The sequence below is a fragment of the Salvelinus fontinalis genome, chromosome 17 (genome assembly GCF_029448725.1).
Source record: "Salvelinus fontinalis isolate EN_2023a chromosome 17, ASM2944872v1, whole genome shotgun sequence".
Classification (NCBI taxonomy): Eukaryota; Metazoa; Chordata; class Actinopteri; order Salmoniformes; family Salmonidae; genus Salvelinus; species Salvelinus fontinalis.
Window position 1 is genome coordinate 689903 of NC_074681.1, and position 25802 is coordinate 715704.

General features: G+C 44.2%; 1 protein-coding gene across 1 annotated transcript; it reads right to left on the reverse strand.

Moving 5' to 3' along the window:
* Positions 1 to 206: 206 nt before the first annotated feature.
* On the reverse strand, positions 207 to 25802 carry LOC129813537 (uncharacterized). Its single transcript, XM_055865828.1, has 12 exons — positions 25231 to 25802; positions 23240 to 23377; positions 22725 to 22862; positions 21132 to 21269; positions 17953 to 18090; positions 17517 to 17621; positions 16710 to 17351; positions 14093 to 14317; positions 11768 to 11810; positions 5296 to 5341; positions 3854 to 4073; positions 207 to 3751 (listed from the first exon to the last, which is right to left on the reverse strand). Exons 1-12 carry the CDS (start codon positions 25576 to 25578, stop codon positions 2117 to 2119), a joined length of 3816 nt encoding a protein of 1271 aa, XP_055721803.1. The 5' UTR covers positions 25579 to 25802; the 3' UTR covers positions 207 to 2116.

The window sequence follows — 25802 nt, forward strand, 5'->3', positions numbered from 1 at the left end:
CCTACTCTCTCTCCTGCTCAGTACTAGAGTCTAGTTCTTGACTCCCCCTCCTACTCTCTCTCCTGCTCAGTACTAGAGTCTAGTTCCCGACTCTCCCCCTCCTACTCTCTCTCCTGCTCAGTACTAGAGTCTAGTTCCTGACTCTCCCCCTCCTACACTCTCTCCTGCTCAGTACTAGAGTCTAGTTCCTGACCCCCCCCCCCCCCCCCCTACTCTCTCTCCTGCTCAGTACTATAGTTTAGTTCTTGACTCCCCCCCTCCTACTCTCTCTCCTGCTCAGTACTAGAGTCTAGTTCTTGACTCCCCCTCCTACAATCTCTCCTGCACAGTACTAGAGTCTAGTTCCTGACTCTCCCCCCCCTACACTCTCTCCTGCTCAGTACTAGAGTCTAGTTCCTGACTCTCCCCCTCCTACACTCTCTCCTGCTCAGTACTAGAGTCTAGTTCCTGACTCTCCCCCTCCTACACTCTCTCCTGCTCAGTACTAGAGTCTAGTTCCTGACTCTCCCCCTCCTACACTCTCTCCTGCTCAGTACTAGAGTCTAGTTCCTGACTCTCCCCCTCCTACTCTCTCTCCTGCTCAGTACTAGAGTCTAGTTCCCGACTCTCCCCCTCCTACTCTCTCTCCTGCTCAGTACTAGAGTCTAGTTCCTGACTCTCCCCCTCCTACACTCTCTCCTGCTCAGTACTAGAGTCTAGTTCCTGACTCTCCCCCTCCTACTCTCTCTCCTGCTCAGTACTAGAGTTTAGTTCCTGACTCTTCCCCTCCTACTCTCTCTCCTGCTCAGTACTAGAGTTTAGTTCCTGACTCTTCCCCTCCTACTCTCTCTCCTGCTCAGTACTAGAGTCTAGTTCCTGACTCTCCCCCTCCTACACTCTCTCCTGCTCAGTACTAGAGTCTAGTTCCTGACCCCCCCCCCCCCCTCCTACTCTCTCTCCTGCTCAGTACTATAGTTTAGTTCTTGACTCCCCCCCTCCTACTCTCTCTCCTGCTCAGTACTAGAGTCTAGTTCTTGACTCCCCCTCCTACAATCTCTCCTGCACAGTACTAGAGTCTAGTTCCTGACTCTCCCCCCCCTACACTCTCTCCTGCTCAGTACTAGAGTCTAGTTCCTGACTCTCCCCCTCCTACACTCTCTCCTGCTCAGTACTAGAGTCTAGTTCCTGACTCTCCCCCTCCTACACTCTCTCCTGCTCAGTACTAGAGTCTAGTTCCTGACTCTCCCCCTCCTACACTCTCTCCTGCTCAGTACTAGAGTCTAGTTCCTGACTCTCCCCCTCCTACTCTCTCTCCTGCTCAGTACTAGAGTCTAGTTCCCGACTCTCCCCCTCCTACTCTCTCTCCTGCTCAGTACTAGAGTCTAGTTCCTGACTCTCCCCCTCCTACACTCTCTCCTGCTCAGTACTAGAGTCTAGTTCCTGACTCTCCCCCTCCTACTCTTGCTCCTGCTCAGTACTAGAGTCTAGTTCCTGACTCCCCCCCTCCTACTCTCTCTCCTGCTCAGTACTAGTCTAGTTCTTGACTCTCCCCTCCTACTCTCTCTCCTGCTCAGTACTAGAGTTTAGTTCCTGACTCTCCCCCTCCTACTCTCTCTCCTGCTCAGTACTAGAGTCTAGTTCTTGACTCTCCCCCTCCTACTCTCTCTCCTGCTCAGTACTAGAGTCTAGTTCTTGACTCTCCCCCTCCTACTCTCTCTCCTGCTCAGTACTAGAGTTTAGTTCCTGACTCTTCCCCTCCTACTCTCTCTCCTGCTCAGTACTAGAGTTTAGTTCCTGACTCTTCCCCTCCTACTCTCTCTCCTGCTCAGTACTAGAGTTTAGTTCCCGACTCTTCCCCTCCTACTCTCTCTCCTGCTCAGTACTAGAGTTTAGTTCCTGACTCTTCCCCTCCTACTCTCTCTCCTGCTCAGTACTAGAGTTTAGTTCCTGACTCTTCCCCTCCTACTCTCTCTCCTGCTCAGTACTAGAGTTTAGTTCCTGACTCTTCCCCTCCTACTCTCTCTCCTGCTCAGTACTAGAGTCTAGTTCTTGACTCTCTCCCTCCTACTCTCTCTCCTGCTCAGTACTAGAGTTTAGTTCCTGACTCTTCCCCTCCTACTCTCTCTCCTGCTCAGTACTAGAGTTTAGTTCCTGACTCTCCCCCTCCCTTTCCCTGCTTCTGAGAGCCGGGGCCATGATGCCGTTGGATGTGGCTCTTCAGATGGACTATGCGATTGAAACACTTCTCACACTGCTGGCACTTGGAGCGCATGTGGGCCCTGAGGTGTCTCTTTTCAGTGAACGAGCGTTGGCAGAGCTGGCACGTGTGGGGTCTCTGCCTACTGTGGACGGCTGTATGTTTCTGGAGGTGTTTAAGCTGGAAGAAACGTTTGTCGCAGATGTCACAAATGTATCTCTTTGAACCTCTGTGGCTCTGAAGGTGTCTGTCCCGTAGATTAATGTTCTTGAATCTTTCTGAGCATTCCGAGCACTGATAAGGATGCCGATGGTTCTCCTCGTGGGTAAGCTTGTCCTGTTTGGTTTTGAATGACACGAGGCAGAACTTACATGGGTAAACACTGCCTTTCTGGTGGAGATGTCTGTGACACTTCAGACCCTGTTCACTCAGACAGCGTTTACCACAGTCTAGACAGCAGAGCTTCTTGATCTTGTACATACACAAATTATCCTTCTTAAAGTGACGCTTGCGCTCTCTCTCCTCCTCTCTCTCCTGCTCTCTCTCCTGCTCCGTCCCACAGTTTGTCTCCCAACTCTCCTGCTCCTGAGAGCCGGGGCCATGATAGAGTTGGATGTGGTTCTTCAGACTGACGCTGTAATTGAAGCACTTCTCACACTGCTGGCACTTGAAAGGCCTCTCCCCTGTGTGGAGGCGCATGTGGGACTTGAGGTGGCTCGGCTGGGCATACGAGCGTCGGCACAGCTGGCACTTGTGGGGCTTCTGGCCACTGTGGACGGCTGTCGTTGGACCTCTGTGGCTCTGAAGGTGTCTGTTCCGTAGTCTAATGTTCTTGAATCTTTCTGAGCATTCTGAGCAATGATACGGATGCCGATGGTTCTCCTCGTGGGTAAGCTTGTCCTGTTTGGTCCTGAATGGCTTGAGGCAGAACTTACATGGGTAAACACAGCCTTTCTGATGGAGACGTCTGTGACTCCACAGACCCTGTTCACTCAGACGGCGTTTACTACAATCTCGACAGCGGAGCTTCTTAATCTTGTACACACACAAATGATCCTTCTTGATGTGACGCTTGCTGGAGTCTGTACAGAGCAACCTATGAGGTTGTGTGTTGTGTTCCCGTCGTACATGTTCCTTGAAGCTGTCCGGGTCCTCGAACTGCATGTAGAATCGGTCAAATCCAACAGCTTGTTGGATCTCACTCACACACACACCACAGGCGTACAGTTTCTTATGGCGCTGTGTGGTGCAGGCGAGTACGGGCTCGGCTCCACAGTCAGTACACCACTCCACAAGTCTCTCTTCTTTCTCTATTCCGCTCTGAGAATTATCAACGTCGGCCTTTTCTGTTAGACCAGAGGAACCTGCCATTTCCAAATCCTCAGAAGAATCAGAGTCCATTACAATGTCTTCCTCATCAGACGGCTCCCACTCGGTCTCATCTGATCTCTCATCTGATCTCTCCTTTCCCCTTTTCCTCCGAGGACAGACTTCCTCATCATAGTCACACATCTCCTCAGTGATTTCCATCGTCAACGAACAACTGTCATCCTGGTCTCTGTCCTTACATGGTTCCTTACGAAAAGAAACAAAAACACATTTTACTATCAGCATGTCTGCATCATTCTCTAAAGGGTTCTGTGATGATGTCACTGAGGTAAATAACTAAATACCCACCTCTCCATCCAGTAGCTCCGTCTCTCTTTCTCCAGAGGTTTCCTCAGCAACAAAAGGATGGCTCATCCACTTCCTGGTGTGACTGCATATTGGGCACATCTGAATGACAGAGAAGCTCCTCTGTTGGCCCTGCAAGCTGACCTTGCACTCAAATCCACACCTCCTGCACCACCGGAAGAGATGCAGGAGACAGTCTCTGTTCACACACAGGTCACCACTCCTGTGGATGGAGGTGAAGTGACAATTAACAAAATTGTGCTCATCACAAAGTGCTGTTAATGTAAAAGCCACTTAAGACTACACTAAATAAAAACAAACGCAACATGCAACAATTTCAAAGATTTTACTGGGTTAAAGTTCATATAAGGAAATCAGTCAATTTAAATAAATAAATTAGGCCCTAATCTATGGATTTTACATGACTGGGAATACAGATATGCATCTGTTGGTCACAGACAACAACAACAAAAAAAGTAGGGGCAGAGTTGATCAGGCTGTTGATTGTGGCCTGTGGAATGTTGTCCCACTCCTCTTCAATGGCTGTGCGAAGTTGCTTGATATTAGCAGGAACTGGAACATGCCATCATACACGTCGATCCAGAGCATCCCAAACATGCTCAATGGGTGACTGCTGGTGAGTATGTAGGAAGAGATGGAGACCCGCACACTGTCGAAAAAAGGAATAAATCCAAAACTGACGCTTGAATGCAAAATAAAGATGTTGATCATGTGTTATATGCAATTATCCTTGAAGTAAAAGCCAGGTGTGTGGTCCAACGATTTACACTGATGATGGCCTGAGGCCGAAATATTTGTGCTTTGTTTTCACCTTTCATTTATGTACTTGTTGGACGTCCTGGATCTTTCATTTATGCACTTGTTGGACGTCCTGCCAAATTCTCTAAAACGACAGAGGCGGCTTATGGTAGAGAAATGAACATTACATTCTCTGGCAACAGCGCTGGTGGACATTGCTGCAGTCAGCATGCCAATTGCACACTCCCTCAACTTGAGACATCTGTGGCATTGTGTTGTGTGACAAAACTGCACACTTTAACGTGGCCTTTTATTGTCCTCAGAACAAGGTACACCTGTGTAATGACCATGCTGTTTAATCAGCTTCTTCATATGCCACACCTGTCAGGTGGATGGATTATCTTGGCAAATGAGAAATGCTCACTAACAGGGATGTAAACACATTTGTGCACAAAATTAGAGAGAAATAAGCTAAATGTGCTTATGGAAAATTTCTGGGATCTTTTATTTCAGCACATGAAACATGGGACCAACACTTTACATGTTTTATATGTTTGTTCAGTATAGTTTTAAGATGGATGCCTCAAAAGGTAGTTAGTTCCCGGTTATGTTACGATCCCCTTTAGACATGTTGATATTTTGACATCCTGTATGTGTAATCATAAGTGAAATGAATGTGGACTTACTCAGGAGAAACATCGACGCTGGTTCCATGAGGACGTGTTTGCACAGCTGTGGAAAATGAGATGCATTGTTTCATATGTCACGCTGATATTTTGCCCAGGGTTCAGTGTGAACACAGTAATAAACAATTATATTATTCAAAATGTGTAAAGTACAATGCCTTCGGAAAGTATTCAGACCCCTTGACCTTTTCCACATTTTGTTACATTACTTTTTTCAGCAATCTACACAGTATACCCCATAATCACAAAGCAAAAACTGCTTTTTAGAAATGTTTGAAAATGTATTAAGGAATAAAAATAGAAATACCTTATTTACATAAGTATTCAGACCCTTTGCTATGAGACTCGTAATCGAGCTCAGGTGCATCCTGCTTCCATTGATCATCCTTGAGTTGTTTCTTCAACTTGATTGGAGTCCACTTGTGGTAAATTCAATTGATTGGACATGATTTGGAAAGGCACACACCTGTCTATATAAGGTCCCACAGTTGACAGTACAGCAAAAACCAAGCCATGAGGTTGATGGAATTGTCCGTAGAGCTCCGAAACAGGATTGTGTCGAGACACAGAGCTGGGGAAGGGTACCAAAACAATTCTGCAGCATTGAAGGTCCCCAAGAACACAGTTGTTTCCGTCATTCTTAAATGGATGAAGTTTGGAACCACCAAGACTCTTCCTAGAGCTGGCCGCCCAGCCAAACTGAGCAATCGGGGGAGAATGGACCAAGAACCCGATGGTCACTCGGATAGAGCTCAGGGTTCCTCTGTGGAGATGGGAGAACCTTCCAGATGGACAACCATCTCTGCAGCACTCCACCAATCAGGCCTTTATGGTAGAGTGCCCAGATGGAAGCCACTCCTCAGTAAAATGCACATGACAGCCCGCTTGGAGTTTGCCAAAAGGTACCTATAGACTCTCAGACCGTGAGAAACAAGATTCTCTGGTCTGATGAAACCAAGATTGAACTCTTTGACCTGAATGCCAAGTGTCACGTCTGGAGGAAACCTGGCACCATCCCTACGGTGAAGCATGGTGGTGGCAGCATCATGCTGTGGGGATGTTTTTCAGCGGCAGGGACTGATAGAATAGTCAGGATCGAGGCAGAGATGAATGGAGTAAAGCACAGAGAGATCCTTGATGAAATCCTGCTGCAGAGCGCTCAGGACCTCAGACTGGGGCAAAGGTTCACCTTCAACAGGACAACGACCCTAATCACACGGACAAGACAACGCAGGAGTGGCTTTCGGACAAGTCTCTGAATGTCCCTGAGTGGCCCAGCCAGAGCCCAGACTTGAACCCGATCAAACATCTCTGGAGAGACCTGAAAATAGCTGTTCAGCGACACTCCCCATCCAACCTGACAGAGCTTGAGAAGATGTGCAGAGAAGAATGGGAGAAGCTCCTCAAATACAGGGGTGCAAAGCTTGTAGCGTCATAGGGGCAGCAGATAACCAAGTGGTTAGAGTGTTGGGTCAGTAACCGAAAGGTTGATGGATCCAATCCCTGAGCTGACAAGGTACAAATCTGTCGTTCTGCCCCTGAACAAGGCAGTTAACCCACTGTACCCCGGTAGGCAGTCATTGTAAATAAGAATTCGTTTTTTACTGACTTGGCTAGTTATATAAAGGTAAAATAAAATAACAAAACATTTAAAAAAATACCCAACAAGATTCGAGGCTGTAATTGCTGCCAAAGGTGCTTCCTCAAAGTACTGAGTAAAGGGTCTGAATACTTATGTAAATGTGACATAATGTTGTAATCTAAAAACGTGTTTTGCCATTATGAATATGGTTATTGACGAGAAAAAACAAACAATTTAACACATTTTAGAATAAGGCTGTAATGTAACAAAATGTGGAAAAAGTCAATGGGTCTGAATTCTTTCCGAATGCACTATATTGTAAAGACGCGTGTGTGTGTTGCGTGGTATACCGGTAACTTCAAAGGTAGGATTCATATAGGGCTAACTATATTAAACAATCTCTTTCTGGTTGGTGCTCCTGACAGGGAGAGGGAGGGAGGTGTGTGTTTGATAGTTCTCAAGATCATTTATATCCCCACCCTTATGGAGTGTCAGCACATATGTGGATTTTCTTTTGGAATACTTCCTGTTAACAAAGCCTCCAGGACTCCCAATGTTAACAAAGCCTCCAGGACTCCCAATGTTAACAAAGCCTCCAGGACTCCCAATGTTAACAAAGCCTCCAGGACTCCCAATGTTAACAAAGCCTCCAGGACTCCCAATGTTAACAAAGCCTCCAGGACTCCAATGTTAACAAAGCCTCCAGGACTCCAATGTTAACAAAGCCTCCAGGACTCCCAATGTTAACAAAGCCTCCAGGACTCCCAATGTTAACAAAGCCTCCAGGACTCCCAATGTTAACAAAGCCTCCAGGACTCCCAATGTTAACAAAGCCTCCAGGACTCCCAATGTTAACAAAGCCTCCAGGACTCCCAATGTTAACAAAGCCTCCAGGACTCCAATGTTAACAAAGCCTCCAGGACTCCAATGTTAACAAAGCCTCCAGGACTCCCAATGTTAACAAAGCCCCCAGGACTCCCAATGTTAACAAAGCCTCCAGGACTCCCAATGTTAACAAAGCCTCCAGGACTCCCAATGTTAACAAAGCCTCCAGGACTCCCAATGTTAACAAAGCCTCCAGGACTCCCAATGTTAACAAAGCCTCCAGGACTCCCAATGTTAACAAAGCCTCCAGGACTCCCAATGTTAACAAAGCCTCCAGGACTCCAATGTTAACAAAGCCTCCAGGACTCCAATGTTAACAAAGCCCCCAGGACTCCCAATGTTAACAAAGCCTCCAGGACTCCCAATGTTAACAAAGCCTCCAGGACTCCCAATGTTAACAAAACCTCCAGGACTACAATGTTAACAAAACCTCCAGGACTACAATGTTAACAAAGCCTCCAGGACGTCTTTATCAGTGAATTTCCCAAAAAGAAAACTCCTGGCCAGCATTTTCAGTATCATTCAATAGATTTTCACCATCAACATCCAAACTACTCTTTTTAAAAGCTGGCTTTGAAATACATTCAAATATAAAGCCTACAAGGATGAAATGATGATTAAATGCATTAATTATATCAATTTTGTCAGTAATAGGGCCAGAATCTAAATTAATTTATTGGGGGAGAGAAGAGGAGACACAACCCTTCAGTGATTTTAACAGACAAAATGTAGCCGAGTTCCCTGTACATTCAGATAGTTTATCAACATAATAATCTGATTTAGCTTTTTAAACTAAACTAGTTTGACACACAGATTTCTCAATTGCCTGACAGACTGCCAGTCTGGGCCCGAGTCTGAATCTAGCTTTGGCCCAGGCAGCATCTCTGTTGTGTATGTCTTCAGATAGCTCTGGACTGAACCAAGGGCAAGACTGATTTTTAATTCTCTGTTTTTTAAAAGGGAGCATGTTTATCTACAACACAATGTAAAACCTTTGAGAAGTGGTTCAGAGACAACTCTGGGTCAGGTACAGGTGTAATACAATCAAAGTCACAAAAATAAAGGTCTAAAAAAAAAATTAAAAAAGAAGGCCTGTCAATTGAAATCTTAAAAATTCCTTTTTGATAAAACGAGGTTTGGATCGAGGCATCTGTATATACCTGACACATACAATGGGACAGCGGTCACTAATATCCAAAGCAAATACCCCACTCCCAGCATATTTCTCTGGAGTATTTGTAAATATGAGGTCAATCAAAGTCGATTTTGTAGGGGCCTTTAAGTTTGGACGAGTGGGCTTTGTAAGCAGCTGGGTCAAATTTAGATTAGTACAAATATAATTTCCAGTCGGCATCCTGCGTTCCCCATGCAAGATTAAAATCTCTGGCGATCAACACCTCTGGGGTAGTAAAAATAGCAATTAAATCAGTGAGTTAGTTTAGTACACACTTCTTGGCGGAGGGTGGACGATAGATTCCTATAGCTGTTATTTTTGAGTTTGGACCCAACTGAAGACTTACAGCCAACAATTCAAACCGTTTCGGACTGTTGGTAGCCTTTGACAGAGACACAGAAAGAAGATTCCTTGTGTAAATAGCAACCCCACCCCCTTTGCCTTTCCTATCAGCCTTAAACACATTGTAACCATAGCAACATCAGAGTCCAGTGTTTTATCAGTTAATCAGGTCTCAGATACAATAAAAAATATCAGGGTCTGCCTGACAGGCCCAGATTTTGACATGATCCATTGTAGGTAATAAACTACAAATATTAAAATGTCAAACCTTTTCTGCATTTAAAATCATACAGAGTTTCAAAACAAGTGAGATTACTTTGAGATTTCAGAACAACAGGAGACTCAAAGATTGGATTATACCAATTAGGAAAATAAAACAAAGTCGGAATAGCAATGACATTTCTCCGGTTAGCACCATTATGTCACCACTTTCAGATACTACATGTGGAACTCTCATAGAGACCAAAGAGGACATGGTAACAACTGACTTACATGTAATGTTAATATTGTCCTCACGTCAACTTAGTTGACCAACTGAAGAGTAGGTTTCATACAGTGTCCCCCTGACTGACATACAGATCATTATGTAGTGTTGTCCCCTGACTGACATACAGATCATTATGTAGTGTTGTCCCCTGACTGACATACAGATCATTATGTAGTGTTGTCCCCTGACTGACATACAGATCATTATGTAGTGTTGTCCCCTGACTGACATACAGATCATTATGTAGTGTTGTCCCCTGACTGACATACAGGTCATTATGTAGTGTTGTCCCGACTGACATACAGATCATTATGTAGTGTTGTCCCCTGACTGACATACAGATCATTATGTAGTGTTGTCCCCTGACTGACATACAGATCATTATGTAGTGTTGTCCCCTGACTGACATACAGATCATTATGTAGTGTTGTCCCCTGACTGACATACAGATCATTATGTAGTGTTGTCCCCTGACTGACATACAGATCATTATGTAGTGTTGTCCCCTGACTGACATACAGATCATTATGTAGTGTTGTCCCCCTGAATGACACAATGACATACAGATCATTATGTAGTGTTGTCCCCTGACTGACACAATGACATACAGATCATTATGTAGTGTTGTCCCCTGACTGACATACAGATCATTATGTAGTGTGTTCCCCTGACTGACATACAGATCATTATGTAGTGTGTTCCCCTGACTGACATACAGATCATTATGTAGTGTTGTCCCCTGACTGACATACAGATCATTATGTAGTGTTGTCCCCTGACTGACATACAGATCATTATGTAGTGTTGTCCCCTGACTGACATACAGATCATTATGTAGTGTTGTCCCCTGACTGACATACAGATCATTATGTAGTGTTGTCCCCTGACTGACATACAGATCATTATGTAGTGTTGTCCCGACTGACATACAGATCATTATGTAGTGTTGTCCCCTGACTAACATACAGATCATTATGTAGTGTTGTCCCCTGACTGACATACAAATCATTATGTAGTGTTGTCCCCTGACTGACATACAGATCATTATGTAGTGTTGTCCCCTGACTGACATACAGATCATTATGTAGTGTTGTCCCGACTGACATACAGATCATTATATAGTGTTGTCCCCTGACTGACATACAGATCATTATGTAGTGTTGTCCCCTGACTGACATACAGATCATTATATAGTGTTGTCCCCTGACTGACATACAGATCATTATGTAGTGTTGTCCCCTGACTGACATACAGATCATTATGTAGTGTTGTCCCCTGACTGACATACAGATCATTATGTAGTGTTGTCCCCTGACTGACATACAGATCATTATGTAGTGTTGTCCCCTGACTGACATACAGATCATGATGTAGTGTTTCCCCCTGACTGACACAATGACATACAGATCATTATGTAGTGTTGTCCCCTGACTGACACAATGACATACAGATCATTATGTAGTGTTGTCCCCTGACTGACATACAGATCATTATGTAGTGTTGTCCCCTGACTGACATACAGATCATTATGTAGTGTTGTCCCCTGACTGACATACAGATCATTATGTAGTGTTGTCCCCTGACTGACACAATGACATACAGATCATTATGTAGTGTTGTCCCCTGACTGACACAATGACATACAGATCATTATGAATGTATATTCCTTCCTCCCATTCCTCCAGCCAAATCACAGGTAGGCCTTTGCAAATATGAACAAATTAGCCATTCTATGCAGTATTCCATCATACAGTGTGAAGTTACATTTAAAACGTGTTGTATTAAATAGAAGTGTGAATATCAGTGACAGGTTTTTAATTTAGCACATGCGCGTAACGTTTAGGAAACGGGAACGAGTGTCCGAGGGACAGGGCGAACAGGAGTCCAGGCCAATCTGAATTTTCCCCCCTGTGATACTTGGCCCGTTATCGTATCATTAGTAAAATGTTGCTATCGTGACAACACTACTAATGAATATCATTAGTTAAATTGTTTCACAAACCTTTATTTTTCTTTTGCACTTTGAAGAACTTCTTCGCAGAGAGCTGTGTGGACAGATCTGGATTCAATTTCAATCTTTCTGAACATCATAAAATAGTTAGTCAACCAAACACCCATGATATACCCTCCTTCCCTGATACCTTCTCCCTCCCTCCCTGAAACCCTCTCCCTCCCTCCCTGAAACCCTCTCCCTCCCTCTGTTATATCCTCTCCCTCCCTCCCTGAAACCCTCTCCCTCCCTCTGTTATATCCTCTCCCTCCCTCCCTGAAACCCTCTCCCTCCCTCCCTGAAACCCTCTCCCTCCCTCTGTTATATCCTCTCCCTCCCTCCCTGAAACCCTCTCCCTCCCTCTGTTATATCCTCTCCCTCCCTCCCTGAAACCCTCTCCCTCCCTCTGTTATATCCTCTCCCTCCCTCCCTGAAACCCTCTCCCTCCCTCTGTTATATCCTCTCCCTCCCTCCCTGAAACCCTCTCCCTCCCTCTGTTATATCCTCTCCCTCCCTCCCTGAAACCCTCTCCCTCCCTCTGTTATATCCTCTCCCTCCCTCCCTGAAACCCTCTCCCTCCCTCTGTTATATCCTCTCCCTCCCTCCCTGATACCCTCTCCCTCCTTTCCTCCCTGATACCCTCTCCCTCCTTTCCTCCCTGATACCCCCTCTCTCCCTCCTTTCCTCCCTGATACCCCCTCTCTCCCTCCTTTCCTCCCTGATACCCCCTCTCTCCCTCCTTTCCTCCCTGATACCCCCTCTCTCCCTCCTTTCCTCCCTGATACCCCCTCTCTCCCTCCTTTCCTCCCTGATACCCCCTCTCTCCCTCCTTTCCTCCCTGATACCCCCTCTCTCCCTCCTTTCCTCCCTGATACCCCCTCTCTCCCTCCTTTCCTCCCTGATACCCTCTCCCTCCTTTCCTCCCTGATACCCTCTCCCTCCTTTCCTCCCTGATACCCTCTCCCTCCTTTCCTCCCTGATACCCTCTACCTCCTTTCCTCCCTGATACCCTCTCCCTCCTTTCCTCCCTGATACCCTCTCCCCTCTCCCTCCTTCCCTCCCTGATACCCTCTCCCTCCTTTCCTCCCTGATACCCTCTCCCCCCTTTCCTCCCTGATACCCTCTCCCTCCTTTCCTCCCTGATACCCCCTCCCTCCCTCACTGATACCCTCTCCCTCCTTTCCTCCCTGATACCCTCTCCCTCCTTTCCTCCCTGATACCCCCTTCCGTCCCTCCCTGATACCCTCTCCCTCCTTCCCTCCCTGATACCTTCTCCCTCCTTTCCTCCCTGATTCCCTCTCCCTCCCTCTGTTATATCCTCTCCCTCCCTGATACCCTCTCCCTCCTTTCCTCCCTGATACCCTCTCCCTCCTTTCCTCCCTGATACCCTCTCCCCTCTCCCTCCTTCCCTCCCTGATACCCTCTCCCTCCTTTCCTCCCTGATACCCTCTCCCTCCTTTCCTCCCTGATACCCTCTCCCTCCTTTCCTCCGTGATACCCCCTCCCTCACTGATACCCTCTCCCTCCTTTCCTCCCTGATACCCCCTCCCTCCCTCACTGATACCCTCTCCCTCCTTTCCTCCCTGATACCCTCTCCCTCCTTTCCTCCCTGATACCTTCTCCCTCCTTTCCTCCCTGATACCTTCTCCCTCCTTTCCTCCCTGATACCCTCTCCCTCCTTTCCTCCCTGATTCCCTCTCCCTCCCTCTGTTATATCCTCTCCCTCCCTGATACCCTCTCCCTCCTTTCCTCCCTGATACCCTCTCCCTCCTTTCCTCCCTGATACCCTCTCCCTCCTTTCCTCCCTGATACCCTCTCCCTCCTTTCCTCCCTGATACCCTCTCCCTCCTTTCCCCTCTGATACCCTCTCCCTCCTTTCCTCCCTGATACCCCCTCTCTCCCTCCTTTCCTCCCTGATACCCCCTCTCTCCCTCCTCCCTCCCTCCCTGATACCCTCTCCCTCCTTTCCTCCCTGATACCCTCTCCCTCCTTTCCTCCCTGATACCCTCTCCCTCCTTCCCTCCCTGATACCCTCTCCCCCCTTTCCTCCCTGATACCCTCTCCCTCCTTTCCTCCCTGATACCCTCTCCCTCCTTTCCTCCCTGATACCCTCTCCCTCCTTTCCTCCCTGATACCCTCTCCCTCCTTTCCTCCCTGATACCCTCTCCTTCCTTCCCTCCCTGATACCCTCTCCCTCCCTCCCTCACTGATACCCTCTCCCTCCCTCCTTCCCTCCCTGATACCCCCCCCCCCCCCCCTCTCGTATAGTAATGACCAGTTACAACTGTCTACCGATTTGGTTGCATTCCAGATATTCATTCCATCAAAGAATCTCACCCGTTTTCCCCGTTTCCGCTGGACTGACTTCCTGTACACAGTCTTGTTCTCCTTTTCATCCTCATCATCCTCATCTTCATCCTGCTCCCTGGAGAACTGCCAGAACTCCTCATCCGTCAGCGCAGTGGCATCTTCATCGTCACTGCCCGGCAACACAACAGTAGTCTCTGCTACATTCTCTCCAGAGCAACCGGGATCTCCATCCTCCAGTGACAAAGGTGTCATCTGTATACGTGTAGAACATACGCACAGTTATTAAACAGTGCAATGGAAAGAACCAATGGAATAGTCCCAAAAGTGCAAACTGAACTCCAACTAAATCAAGCACTTCTCAGTCACTGTCAACGGGTCTAACCGTAGCTACTAGGGTTGTGACGATACTCGTATCGCGATACTCCAAGGTATCGTGGCAAGGAAACAAAAGATGAAGCGGTTTTATTTTTCCTGAGGAAATCAGTCCTGATGTTGGAAATATGATTATGTTGTCACTAAGAGTCAGATGTTTATTTTCCAAGCTATAGCACACATTTTGATATAAAGCAGGTTTAAAAGGACCAAAGAGTTTGGCATGCTTCGTGTTTTCTTTCGGGGAAAAAATTATCAAGTATCGCGATATCGCCACAACACTAAAATCACAATTTTTGTTGGTGGGTTAAGCCACACAGTAACACGGGAATGTTACACCAAGACCTGACATAAAGTACAGTCATAATGGAAGGGTCTGACTGCTGAAACAATTGGGGAAGAATGCACTATGGAATAATGCTACGACTATCTACAGTGCCTTCAGAAAGTATTCATACCCGTCGACTTATTCTACATTTTGTTGTGTTACAGCCTGATTTCAAAACGGATTAAATTCATTTTCTCTCACCCATCTACAAACAATCCCCTAAAGACAAATTGAAAACATGTTTTTAGAAATGTTTGCAAATTTAGTGAAAATAACATACAGAAATCTAATTTACATAAGTACACACCTCTGAGTCAATACATGTTAGAATCACCTTTGGAAACAATTACCGCTGTGAGTCTTTCTGGGTAAGTCTCTAAGACAGGGGTGTCAAACTCCTTCCATGGAAGGCCGAGTGTCTTCTGATTTTTGGTTTCTCCTTTTAATGTGTCCAATTAAGACCTATATAGTTCCTATCTAATCGGTGACCTTAATTCATCAATTAAGTACAAGGGAGGAGTGAAAACCCACAGACACTTGGGTGGATTGAGTTGGACACCGGGCTCTAAGAGCTTTGGACACCTGGATTGTACAATATTTGTACATTATTTTATTTTTAATTCTTCAAGCTCTTTCAAATTGGTTGTTGATAATGGCTAGACAGCCATTTTCAAGTCTTGCCATAGATTTTCAAGCCGATTTAAGTCAAAACTGTAACTAGGCCACACAGGAACATTCAATGTTGTCTTGGTAAGCATCTACAGTATGTATTTGGCCATGTGTTTTAGGTTATTGTCCTGCTGAAAGGTGAATTCATCTCCCAGTGTCTGTTGGAAAGCAGACTGAACCATGTTTTCCTCTAGGATTTTGCCTGTGCTTAGCTCTATACCGTTTCCTTTTATCCTAAAAAACTCTCTTGTCCTTGCCGATGACAAGCATACCCATAACATGATGCAGCCACCACTATGCTTGAAAATATGAAGAGTGGTACTCAGTAATGTGTTGTATTGGATTTACCCCAAACATAACATTTCTATTCAGGACATAAAGTTAATTTCATTGCCATATATTTGGCAGTTTTACTTTAGTGCCTTATTGCAGACAGGATGCATGTTTTAGAATAGGTTGTATTCTGTACAGCCTTCATTTTTTCACTCTGTCATTTAGGTTAGTATTGTGGAGTAACTACAATGTTGTTGATCCATCCTCAGTTTTCTCCTATTACAGCCATTAAAGTCTGTAACTGCTTTAAAGTCACCATTGGCCTCATGGTGAAATCCCACCATCCAAAGTGTAATTAATAACTTCACCATGCTCAAAGGGATATTCAATGTCAATTTATTTGTATTTTTACCAAACTACCAATAGGTGCTCTTCTTTGCGAGGCACTGGAAAACCTCCCTGGTCTATGGTTGAATCTGTGTTTGAAATTCACTGCTCGACTGAGGGACCTTACAGATAATTGTATGTGTGGGATACAGAGACTAGGTAGTCGTTCAAAAATGATGGTAAACACTATTAGTGGACACAGGGTGAGTCCATGCAACTTATTATGTGACTTGTTAAAAGCACATTTTTACTCTTGAACGTATTTAGGCTGTCCATAACAAAGGGGTTGAATACTCAAGACATTTCAGCTTTTCATTTTGAATTAATTTGGAAAAAAATCTAAAACCTAATTCCACCTTGACATTATGAGGTATTGTGATGTCATGATGGGGTATTGTGATGTCATGATGGGGTATTGTGATGTCATGATGGGGTATTGTGATGTCATGATGGGGTATTGTGTGTAGGCCAGTGACACACAATCTCAATTGAATCCATTTTAAATTCAGGCTGTAACACAACAACATGTAGAAAAAATTCAAGGGGTGTGAATACTTTCTTCAGGGTATGTAGCCACATTTTATGAAAACATACCGGATGTTCATCTCTACTCACCACTGGATAGGGTGGGCTGGTCAGTAGGCTTATTGGTTGGTCTTCAATAGCGGTCCGGGTATGGCAGGCAGCAAAGTCTTTATCATAAGATAATGTAATTTCTCTCCTCTTTGTTAAGCTACTGTGACTTGAAACACAAACTCCCATTTTTGCAAGCTTGTTTTGGCATCTCGTCCTGGTTCGTCCTTGCCGTAGCAACATTGAGGTCCTGTACATGGCTGCACACATATTCTTTGAACGAGCCCTAAGTAGTAAGGCACCAGCCATGGCCACCATAGAACTTTTTGCTGATTTGGGTGTATTTGGATTCAAGTCCGCTGTAGCTGAGCTAGTGGATAGAAACCGGAAGAAGGTTGGAGCTGAGTTCTTCCACTCATCGGTCACAGTGGTCCAGTTGAAGGTTTTAAGTGAAAGGGGACTAGTCTGGCGTAGTACTGAGTTAAAACGCATAGAAACTAAGGTGACGCATTCTTTAGTTACCAACTTCAGCACTTCCTCCAACATCGCGTGGCCCAGGCCAGGGATTGCCATTAGGTTTTTGGGGATAGCTTTGAAACGACCCCGCACTAAATTATCTGCAACTGTCTCCCACGGTCCGGTAAGTACTCTTGTTCGTAGAGATGAGCCGACACGAAAACTGACCTACATTAAAATAAAAAAAATCCATAAGAAAAGATGTTGTTGCACATTTTCCATCCACACAGAACAGACAAAGGTGAAAAGGATTGTGGCTGGAATTGGTCATTTCATTTGTCATTTCATTTGTCATTTCATTTGTCATTTAATAGATTTTTCTACCATACTTACTTTTGCATCTTTATAAGTTTGATACCTTCGGGATCCTGTTGTTGTTGTTGTTGTTGTTGTCGTTGTTGTTGTCGTCTGCCCACTAGCAAGTCTGCCAACTGCACTCTACAACGTAGAGAAAAGCAAACGGGGGGGGGGGGGGGGGGGACAGTTTTCACAACAACACAGCTGTCATTTTCCATGCATGTTACCATGTTAGACCTGTAACACAACACTGTATATTCTAAGAAGAAGGGTTGCAAACTTCTGGTAACTTTCCCCGATTCTCAGGGTTTTCCAGAAATCTTAGGTGGAAGATTTACAGAATCAAAAGGGAAAAAGCAGAAAATCCTGGAAACCTCATACTGGGATTTCTTGGAATTTTCTACCATAATTCTTAGCATATTTTTGGGGACTCATTGCAAATGCATATACACAAGAGGCTGTATCGTCTGACCTTCACAGTCTGTGTTGAAAAAGCAACAGGAACTACAGCAGGTTGTTGGACCACTGATGTTGACATCCGGGATGCTGCTCCTGTTGTTGTAGTACCAGGCTCACCTTTTGGTTTGGCACCAAGTCTGCCAACTGCACTCTACAATGAGGACCAGAGAAAAGGAGGAAGAGATGTCATAACACAGCAGCCATTCTCCATGCATGCTACCATGGTTTACTCAGATCATACCTGCAACACTGCAAATCCAGGCTGTATCACATTCGGCCGTGATTGGGAGTCCCATAGGGCGGCACACAATTGGCCCAGCGTCATCTGGGTTTGACCGGGGTAGGCCATCATTGTAAATAAGAATTTGTTCTTAACTGACTTGCCTAGTTAATTAAAGGTTAAATGGTTTTTTTTAAACACTGTGCATTCTAAGCCTCTTCTTAGAGGAATGATGGCAAATGCATATGAGCAAGAGGGTGTAGGGTTAAAGTTGTCCCTGGAAGCTGATCTATAATGCTTCTTATTGTACAATGAACAAAAATATTAACGCAAAATGTAACAGTTTCAAAGATTTTACTGAGTTACAGTTCATATAAGGAAATCAGTCAATTGAAATAAATGAATTATGCCCTAATCTATGGATTTCACATGACTGGGAATACAGATATGTATCTGTTGGTCACAGATACTTAAAACAAAAGGAGGATGTGGATCAGAAAACCAGTCAGTATCTGGTGTGACCACCATTTGCCTCATGCAGTACAACACATCTCCTTCACATAGAGTTGATCAGGCTGTTGGTTGTGGCCTGTGGAATGTTGTCCCACTCCTCTTCAATGGCTGTATGAAGTTGCTGAATATTGGTGAGAACGGGAGCACGCTGTTGTACACGTCGATCCAGAGCTTCCCAAACATGCTCAATGGGTGACATGTCTGGTGAGTATGCATACCATGGAATAACTGGGACATTTTCAGTTTCCAGGATTTGTGTACAGATCCTTGCGACATGGGGGCTGTGCATTATTATGCTGAAACATGAGGTGATGGCGGCAGATGAATGGCAATGGGCCTCAGGATCTCGTCACGGTATCACTGTTAATTCAAATTGTCATCGATAAAATGCAAATGTGTTCATTGTCCGTAGCTTTTATAGGCCCGTACCATAACCCCACCTCCACCATGGGGGAACTCTGTTCACAACGTTTACATCCGCAAACCGCCATCGTCAAAGGTGAGCATTTGTCAAGATCGTGGTGAGGACGACGAGCACGCAGATGAGCTTCCCTGAGACGGTTTCTGACAGTTTGTGCAGAAATTCTTTGGTTGTGCAAACCCACAGTTTCATCAGCTGTCCGGGTGGCTGGTTTCAGATGATACAGCATGTGAAGAAGCTGGATTTGGAAGACCTGGGCTGGCGTGGTTACACATGGTCTGCAGTTGTGAGGCTGGTTAGGCGTACTGGTAAATTCTCTAAAACAACGTTGAAGGCGGCTTATGGTAGAGAAATGAACATTCAATTTTCTTGCAACAGCTCTGGTGGACATTCCTGCAGTCAGCATGCCAATTGCGTGATCCCTCAACTTGAGACATCTGTGGCATTGTGTTGTGTGACAAAACTGCACATTTTAGAGTGGTCTTTTATTGTCCCCAGCACAAGGTGCACCTGTGTAATAATAATCATGCTGTTTAGTCAGTTTATTTATATGCCACACCTGTCAGGTGGATGGATTATCTTGAAGAAAGGGGAAATGCTTACTAACAGGGATGTAAACAAATTTGTGCAAAACATGTGGGGGAAAAATACACTTTTTGTGCATATGGAAAATGTTTGGGATCTTTTTTATTTCAGCTCATGAAAAATGTGACCAACATTTTACATGTTGCGTTTTATACTTTGGGCAGTAATTTCTGCTCGGCATCAGCCAAATTGTGTACTTCAGTTGCACTTCTCCACTAGGCCGGGAATTTACGAACGGGTATTCTAACAGCAAACAACCCTCTGACTGATGTATAGCTACTTTTCCCCCCGTTCTTTTCTCAGTGTAGCCAGCCTACTTTTCCCCCGGTTCTTTTCTCAGTGTAGCCAGCCTACTTTTCCCCCGTTCTTTTCTCAGTGTAGCCAGCCTACTTTTCCCCCCGTTCTTTTCTCAGTGTAGCCAGCCTACTTTTCCCCCCGTTCTTTTCTCAGTGTAGCCAGCCTACTTTTCCCCCCGTTCTTTTCTCAGTGTAGCCAGCCTACTTTTCCCCCCGTTCTTTTCTCAGTGTAGCCAGCCTACTTTTCCCCCCGTTCTTTTCTCAGTGTAGCCAGCCTACTTTTCCCCCCGTTCTTTTCTCAGTGTAGCCAGCCTACTTTTCCCCCGGTTCTTTTCTCAGTGTAGCCAGCCTACTTTTCCCCCCGTTCTTTTCTCAGTGTAGCCAGCCTACTTTTCCCCCCGTTCTTTTCTCAGTGTAGCCAGCCTACTTTTCCCCCCGTTCTTTTCTCAGTGTAGCCAGCCTACTTTTCCCCCGGTTCTTTTTTCAGTGTAGCCAGCCTACTTTTGTCAGGTAAAATGCTAGATTAACTTTAAGCAAAACATTAGGAAATATGATGCCCATGCATAGTTTTTTTTGCAAAAAAAGACATTGCTTTTTCCATTGTAAGCTCATTTACCTGTGTGGCTGTTAGCCAAATAGCGTTGCACTTCTATTGTCATCTGATGAAAATGAAGCTATTTTCCACCGAATATGTTGTTGCACTAATGTAATTTCTGTGAAGGAAAACTATAGTTGCACGTCCCTGATCACTCTATTGAAACAAAAAGAAAACACTTTCGATATAAAACGCGACCCGGTCAATACACAGCTTTCTCCTGTTGTGCCATTTACAAACACACGACTGGCTCAACTGTTCTGGGGGACTACCGTAAAGCTTCATAATGTAAAACAATGTGACCGGTGAAATGAAGAACGTGATCTGTTTTATCTCCTAACGTATTGCACAAGCTGACTGCAGGTATTTTACTTAAAAAGTAGCTACAAATATAAAAATGTATTGAAAAACATTTTCAGATGGTATTGAAAAACCATCCCGTGGCTATTTCCATATACCCGGTATACAGTTTATATGGTATACCGCACAAGCTTAAAGCTGATCCTTGATCTGTACCTAGGGGAAACTTCCCCCTGGATACCACAAGAGGCTGCAGTCTGACCTTCACAGTCTGTGTTGAAAAAGCAACAGGAACTACAGCAGGTTGTTGGACCACTGATGTTGACATCCGGGATGCTGCTCCTGTTGTTGTAGTACCAGGCTCACCTTTTGGTTTGGCACCAAGTCTGCCGACTGCACTCTACAATGAGGACAAGAGAAAAGGAGGGAGAGATGTCATAACACACATAACCTATTGCGCCACCGAAAAAGGCCTTCTTCAGTGGCGTAAAGGGGTGACACTTCCAAGACTAAGGAGTGTGTTTCCCCCCCACACTCACTCCACAGCGACCAAGTGGTTGAGCTGTGCACAACTGCAGATCCGAGACTGCTTGCTGATTGGTCCAATCAGACCATATATGGTCCAATCAGCATTCAGGGCTCGAATCACCCAGTTTATAATCAATTATATACATTAGTTTATACTGGATTAAGTGCACATTTTCCTTAACTGTAATTTCGTTAGTTCTTCTCCAACTTTCCCTCCATCTTGTGCCAACATCAGTTATTTTTAAGTCTTGGTTCCAATAGTTTTTTGTTTTTTTTCCCCCTAAGAGATTGTCAGTTAGATATGCTCTCTGCAAGGTTTTGTATATATGACCTATCATCTGAACATCATTTTCTGACTCAAATAGGATTCCCTCAAAGTTGCTCTGATGTCCAAAAGACTTCAAATCAAAATGTTGTAAAATGTAACTTTTAAGTTACATGTATTTAAACCATCTACATTCATCAGTCCAACATTACTTATTAATTTTGTCATGGAAATACATTTATTTCCTGTTACCAAGTCATTTCCGGTTTCTATGCCTTTAGTTTTCCATGTGGACCAATTTATCTGTGAAATCGGGAAAAGCTATCGAAGGACTGTTCCATAAGGTTGTGTTTTTAGGAAGTGATATTGGTTCTTGTAGAATACGTTTCATTTTCTCCCATATTGTTATAGTGTTGTTAACTATGAAGATGTTCATGTTAGCTTTATCCTTTAAAAACAGACACGTGAAAAGATTATGGGGATGAGAATGAGTATCTTCAACATGTACCCATTGTTCCTCTTTAGTGCATTTAACTATACTGTATGTTGCAAGTAAAAGACCCGGGTGGCGAGTTGATACAATTCCAAGTTTGGGAGGTTAAACCCATCCTCAAACTTAGGAAGATGTAAAACTTTCCTTTTTTTATTCGATGAATTTGATTTTCCCATATAAAAGTATGTTATGACCGAGTATACTTTTTAAAGAATTGTCTTTGGTGGGGTAGTTGGCAATACCTAAAATAAATACAAAAACTTTTTTAGCCATGCCATTAGGAAGAGGTTGAATTTACCTGTAAGATTTATGGGAAGATTATTACATTTAATTAGATCTGCTTTCATATTGTTGAGTGATGGAATAAAGTTATCTTAATATATTGTTGTCACTTATTAAGCATCTTTAAGTATTTAATATTTTTTGTGGTCCACAAAGGATTGCTGTAGATCGTGAGTTATTATTTTTATGTTTCCTATTGCCCTTATTTCAGTTTTTCACTGTGCATTCTAAGCATATTTTTGGGTGACTCATTGCAAATGCATATGAGCAAGAGGTTGCAGTCTGACCTTCACAGTCTGTGTTGAAAAAGCAACAGGAACTACAGCAGGTTGTTGGACCACTGATGTTGACATCCGGGATGCTGCTCCTGTTGTTGTAGTACCAGGCTCACCTTTTGGTTTGGCACCAAGTCTGCCAACTGCACTCTACAATGAGGACCAGAGAAAAGGAGGAAGAGATGTCATAACACAGCTGCCATTCTCCATGCATGCTACTGTAAAAATACCACACTGCTTCCTTAGTGAGTATCGCTTCCCCCTAATTCAGGGGGAAGTCAGGACCTCTTCCTCACAAACACGTGACCGCCCTTGTGATGCGTTACAACCCACGCGCCACCGAAAAAAGGCCTTCTTCAATGGCGCAAGGGGTGACACTTCAGGATTATGAGTGAGTTTCGCAGTTCCCCATATGCTACACTACCATGCTTTAAGGATATCAGACCTGTAACAACACTGTGCATTTTAAGCATATTATTGGGGGACTTATTGCAAATACATATGAGCAAGAGGCTGTATCGTCTGACCTTCACAGTCTGTGTTGAAAAAGCAACAGGAACTACAGCAGGTTGTTGGATCACTGATGTTGACATCCGGGATGCTGCTCCTGTTGTTGTAGTACCAGGCTCACCTTTTGGTTTGGCACCAAGTCTGCCAACTGCACTCTACAATGAGGACAAGGGAAAAGGAGGGAGAGATGTCATAACATTCTCCATGTGTGCTACCCATAGAGATCGTATTAAATTACTAGAGGGGCTATGTCATAAATCTTCAAAGTTCCAGAATGGTATGATAATAGAAGCCATTTTGGGGAGAAATCCAAACCAGTCTAATTGGAATGAATGCAGTAAAAGCATGGTCCGTGCTATCTGGAATACTTGGGATGTCCCTACCCCATTGAAGTTGACATTTAAAATGGGGTTATGGTTAAGTAAGGGTTAGGGTAAGGGATAAGGTTAGGGTTTAGGATAGGGATGTCCCAAGGATGCTGGATTTGCTGACCGTAAAGGGCTAGGTGATGCATTTCATGCTTTCTATTTATGTAGGAAAATAAAAGTTAAGCATGTGATATTACAGAAACTTTGTCACCCTAAAATAGTCATGTAAGTATAAATACAGTTTATACAGGTTTTATACCAATTTTCTTTATACATTTCCTCTAAAATATACAGTATGTAAACAGACCATAAATGTATCAATGTTGGTTTTCTTGGAAAGGTGTGAAATTAAGCAATAAAAGCCTGAGGGAGTGCCTGGACACAGCCCTTAACCGTGGTATATTGGTTATATACCACAAACCTCTGAGGTGCCTTATTGCTATAAACTGGTTACAAACATAATTAGATCAGTGAAAATAAATGTTTTGTCATACCCGTGGTCTCATATACCACGGCTGTCAGACAAATTAACATTTACGGCTCGAACCATTCAGTTTATAATATGAAACAATATCAGAACTTGTTGCATTTTAAAACTGGTCTAAATCCTAACATCAACTGATTTCAGCCAGTGTGTATAGCCTAAAATCTGTATATATTGACGTTGGTAACCAAATGCTCATGTCTCCGCCCTAACAATGGGAGTTGTTGTCCCAAAAGCAACAAGCTTAGGTACAAAAATAAGCCCATAGAAACGCATTGGGTTTACATGTATTCTGGGCAGATTTAGGCGAGTGAAACCTCTCGCTTCGCCTCTTTCTCTCTGGTATAGTTGTGGATTGACTGCATTCGTTCCTATGGAATATTGGCACATTTGAAATTTGAAAAGATGTATGGAATCATGTATGGATAAATCTTAACGCTACAGCATACAATTACATTCTAGACGATTCTGTGTTTCCAACTTTGTGGCAACAGTTTGGGAAAGGCCCTTTCCTGTTTCAGCATGACAATGCCCTAGTACATGAAGTGAGGTCCATACAGAAATGGTTTGGTTTGTCAAGATCGGTGTGGAAGAACTTGACTGGCTTTCACAGAGCCCTGACCTCAACTCTATTGAACACCTTTGGGATGAACTGGAACGCCGACTGCTAGCCAGGTTTAATCGCCCAACATCAGTGCCCAACCTCACTAATGCTCTTGTGGCTGAATGGAAGCAAGTCCCTGCAGCAATGTTCCAACATCTAGTAGAAAGGCTTCCCAGAAGTGGAGGCTGTTATAGCGGGGGAAATCAACTCTATATTAAGGTCCATGATTTTGGAATGAGATGTTCAACAAGCAGGTGTCCACATACTTTTGACAATGTAATGTAGTTTGTCCATTCTGGTATTCTAATTCCTAATTCTATGATGATAAAAGTTTAAGTATTTGTATCAGACCTGCATCTCAATACTGCACTAGTATAGTTGCAAGTACTACATTGCAAGTGTTGTAGTTGATAAACCGCCCTGGCATGTGATATTTGATTATCTTTGGAAAAAAAAGTAACAAAAACGATATGTTTAGCAAGCCGAATTTTCCGTAATGGGAGCACTAACGTTCCGTTTTGGTGGAAATCTCAGGGGATTTCGCAAACCTACCAGAAACATTTCACTTCCGGGCGCATTCAAATGTTTTCTGTGTGGCTGAATTCTCTTCAAAATGTAATCAGTCCATGGAAATATGGTGGGAATCGCGGTGGATTTAAGCTTTTTCTTATGTTTGGCGCCCATCTTCTCTGCCATCAAATCCTTTTCATATTCCTCTGGTCTGAAGTGGTGTTCACACACTAAGAAATGTTTATGCCTTTCCACTGGTAAATTTACATCCTTTTGTATGGCTGCTAACCATCGTCTGCATCTTTGCACATCATTCGCCGGCAAGCAATGATAAAGAATATCTTCATCTTCCTGTGTGTTACAACCCGGTACAGCACACCAACCCACCATTATCACTGTGCTATCAAGTCAGTTGCAGTCGACTCTCTTTGGTAAACTAACGTTAACAAGCCGACCTTTTTGGTAGTCTCCCTCGGCAGACGTGTGGCCTCTCACATTAACAATGTTTCAGCATAGGTCTGCACAGATACAACAAAACGATATTATAAGGGATATAAATATCTGAATGCAAACATCCGTTTGGTATACTCAGAAACGGAACTGTGCGCGCAGGA

Coding starts and splice junctions, on each gene's coding strand:
- LOC129813537 (XM_055865828.1), bottom strand. CDS start 25,578: ATGGTGGGTTGGTGTGCTGTACCGGGTTGTAACACACAGGAAGATGAA. Junction 17,622..17,952: donor TTTCAACACAGACTGTGAAG/GTCAGACGATAC, acceptor TCTACGTTGTAG/AGTGCAGTTGGCAGACTTGC. Junction 5,342..11,767: donor AGTGCAAAAGAAAAATAAAG/GTTTGTGAAACA, acceptor CATTTTCCACAG/CTGTGCAAACACGTCCTCAT.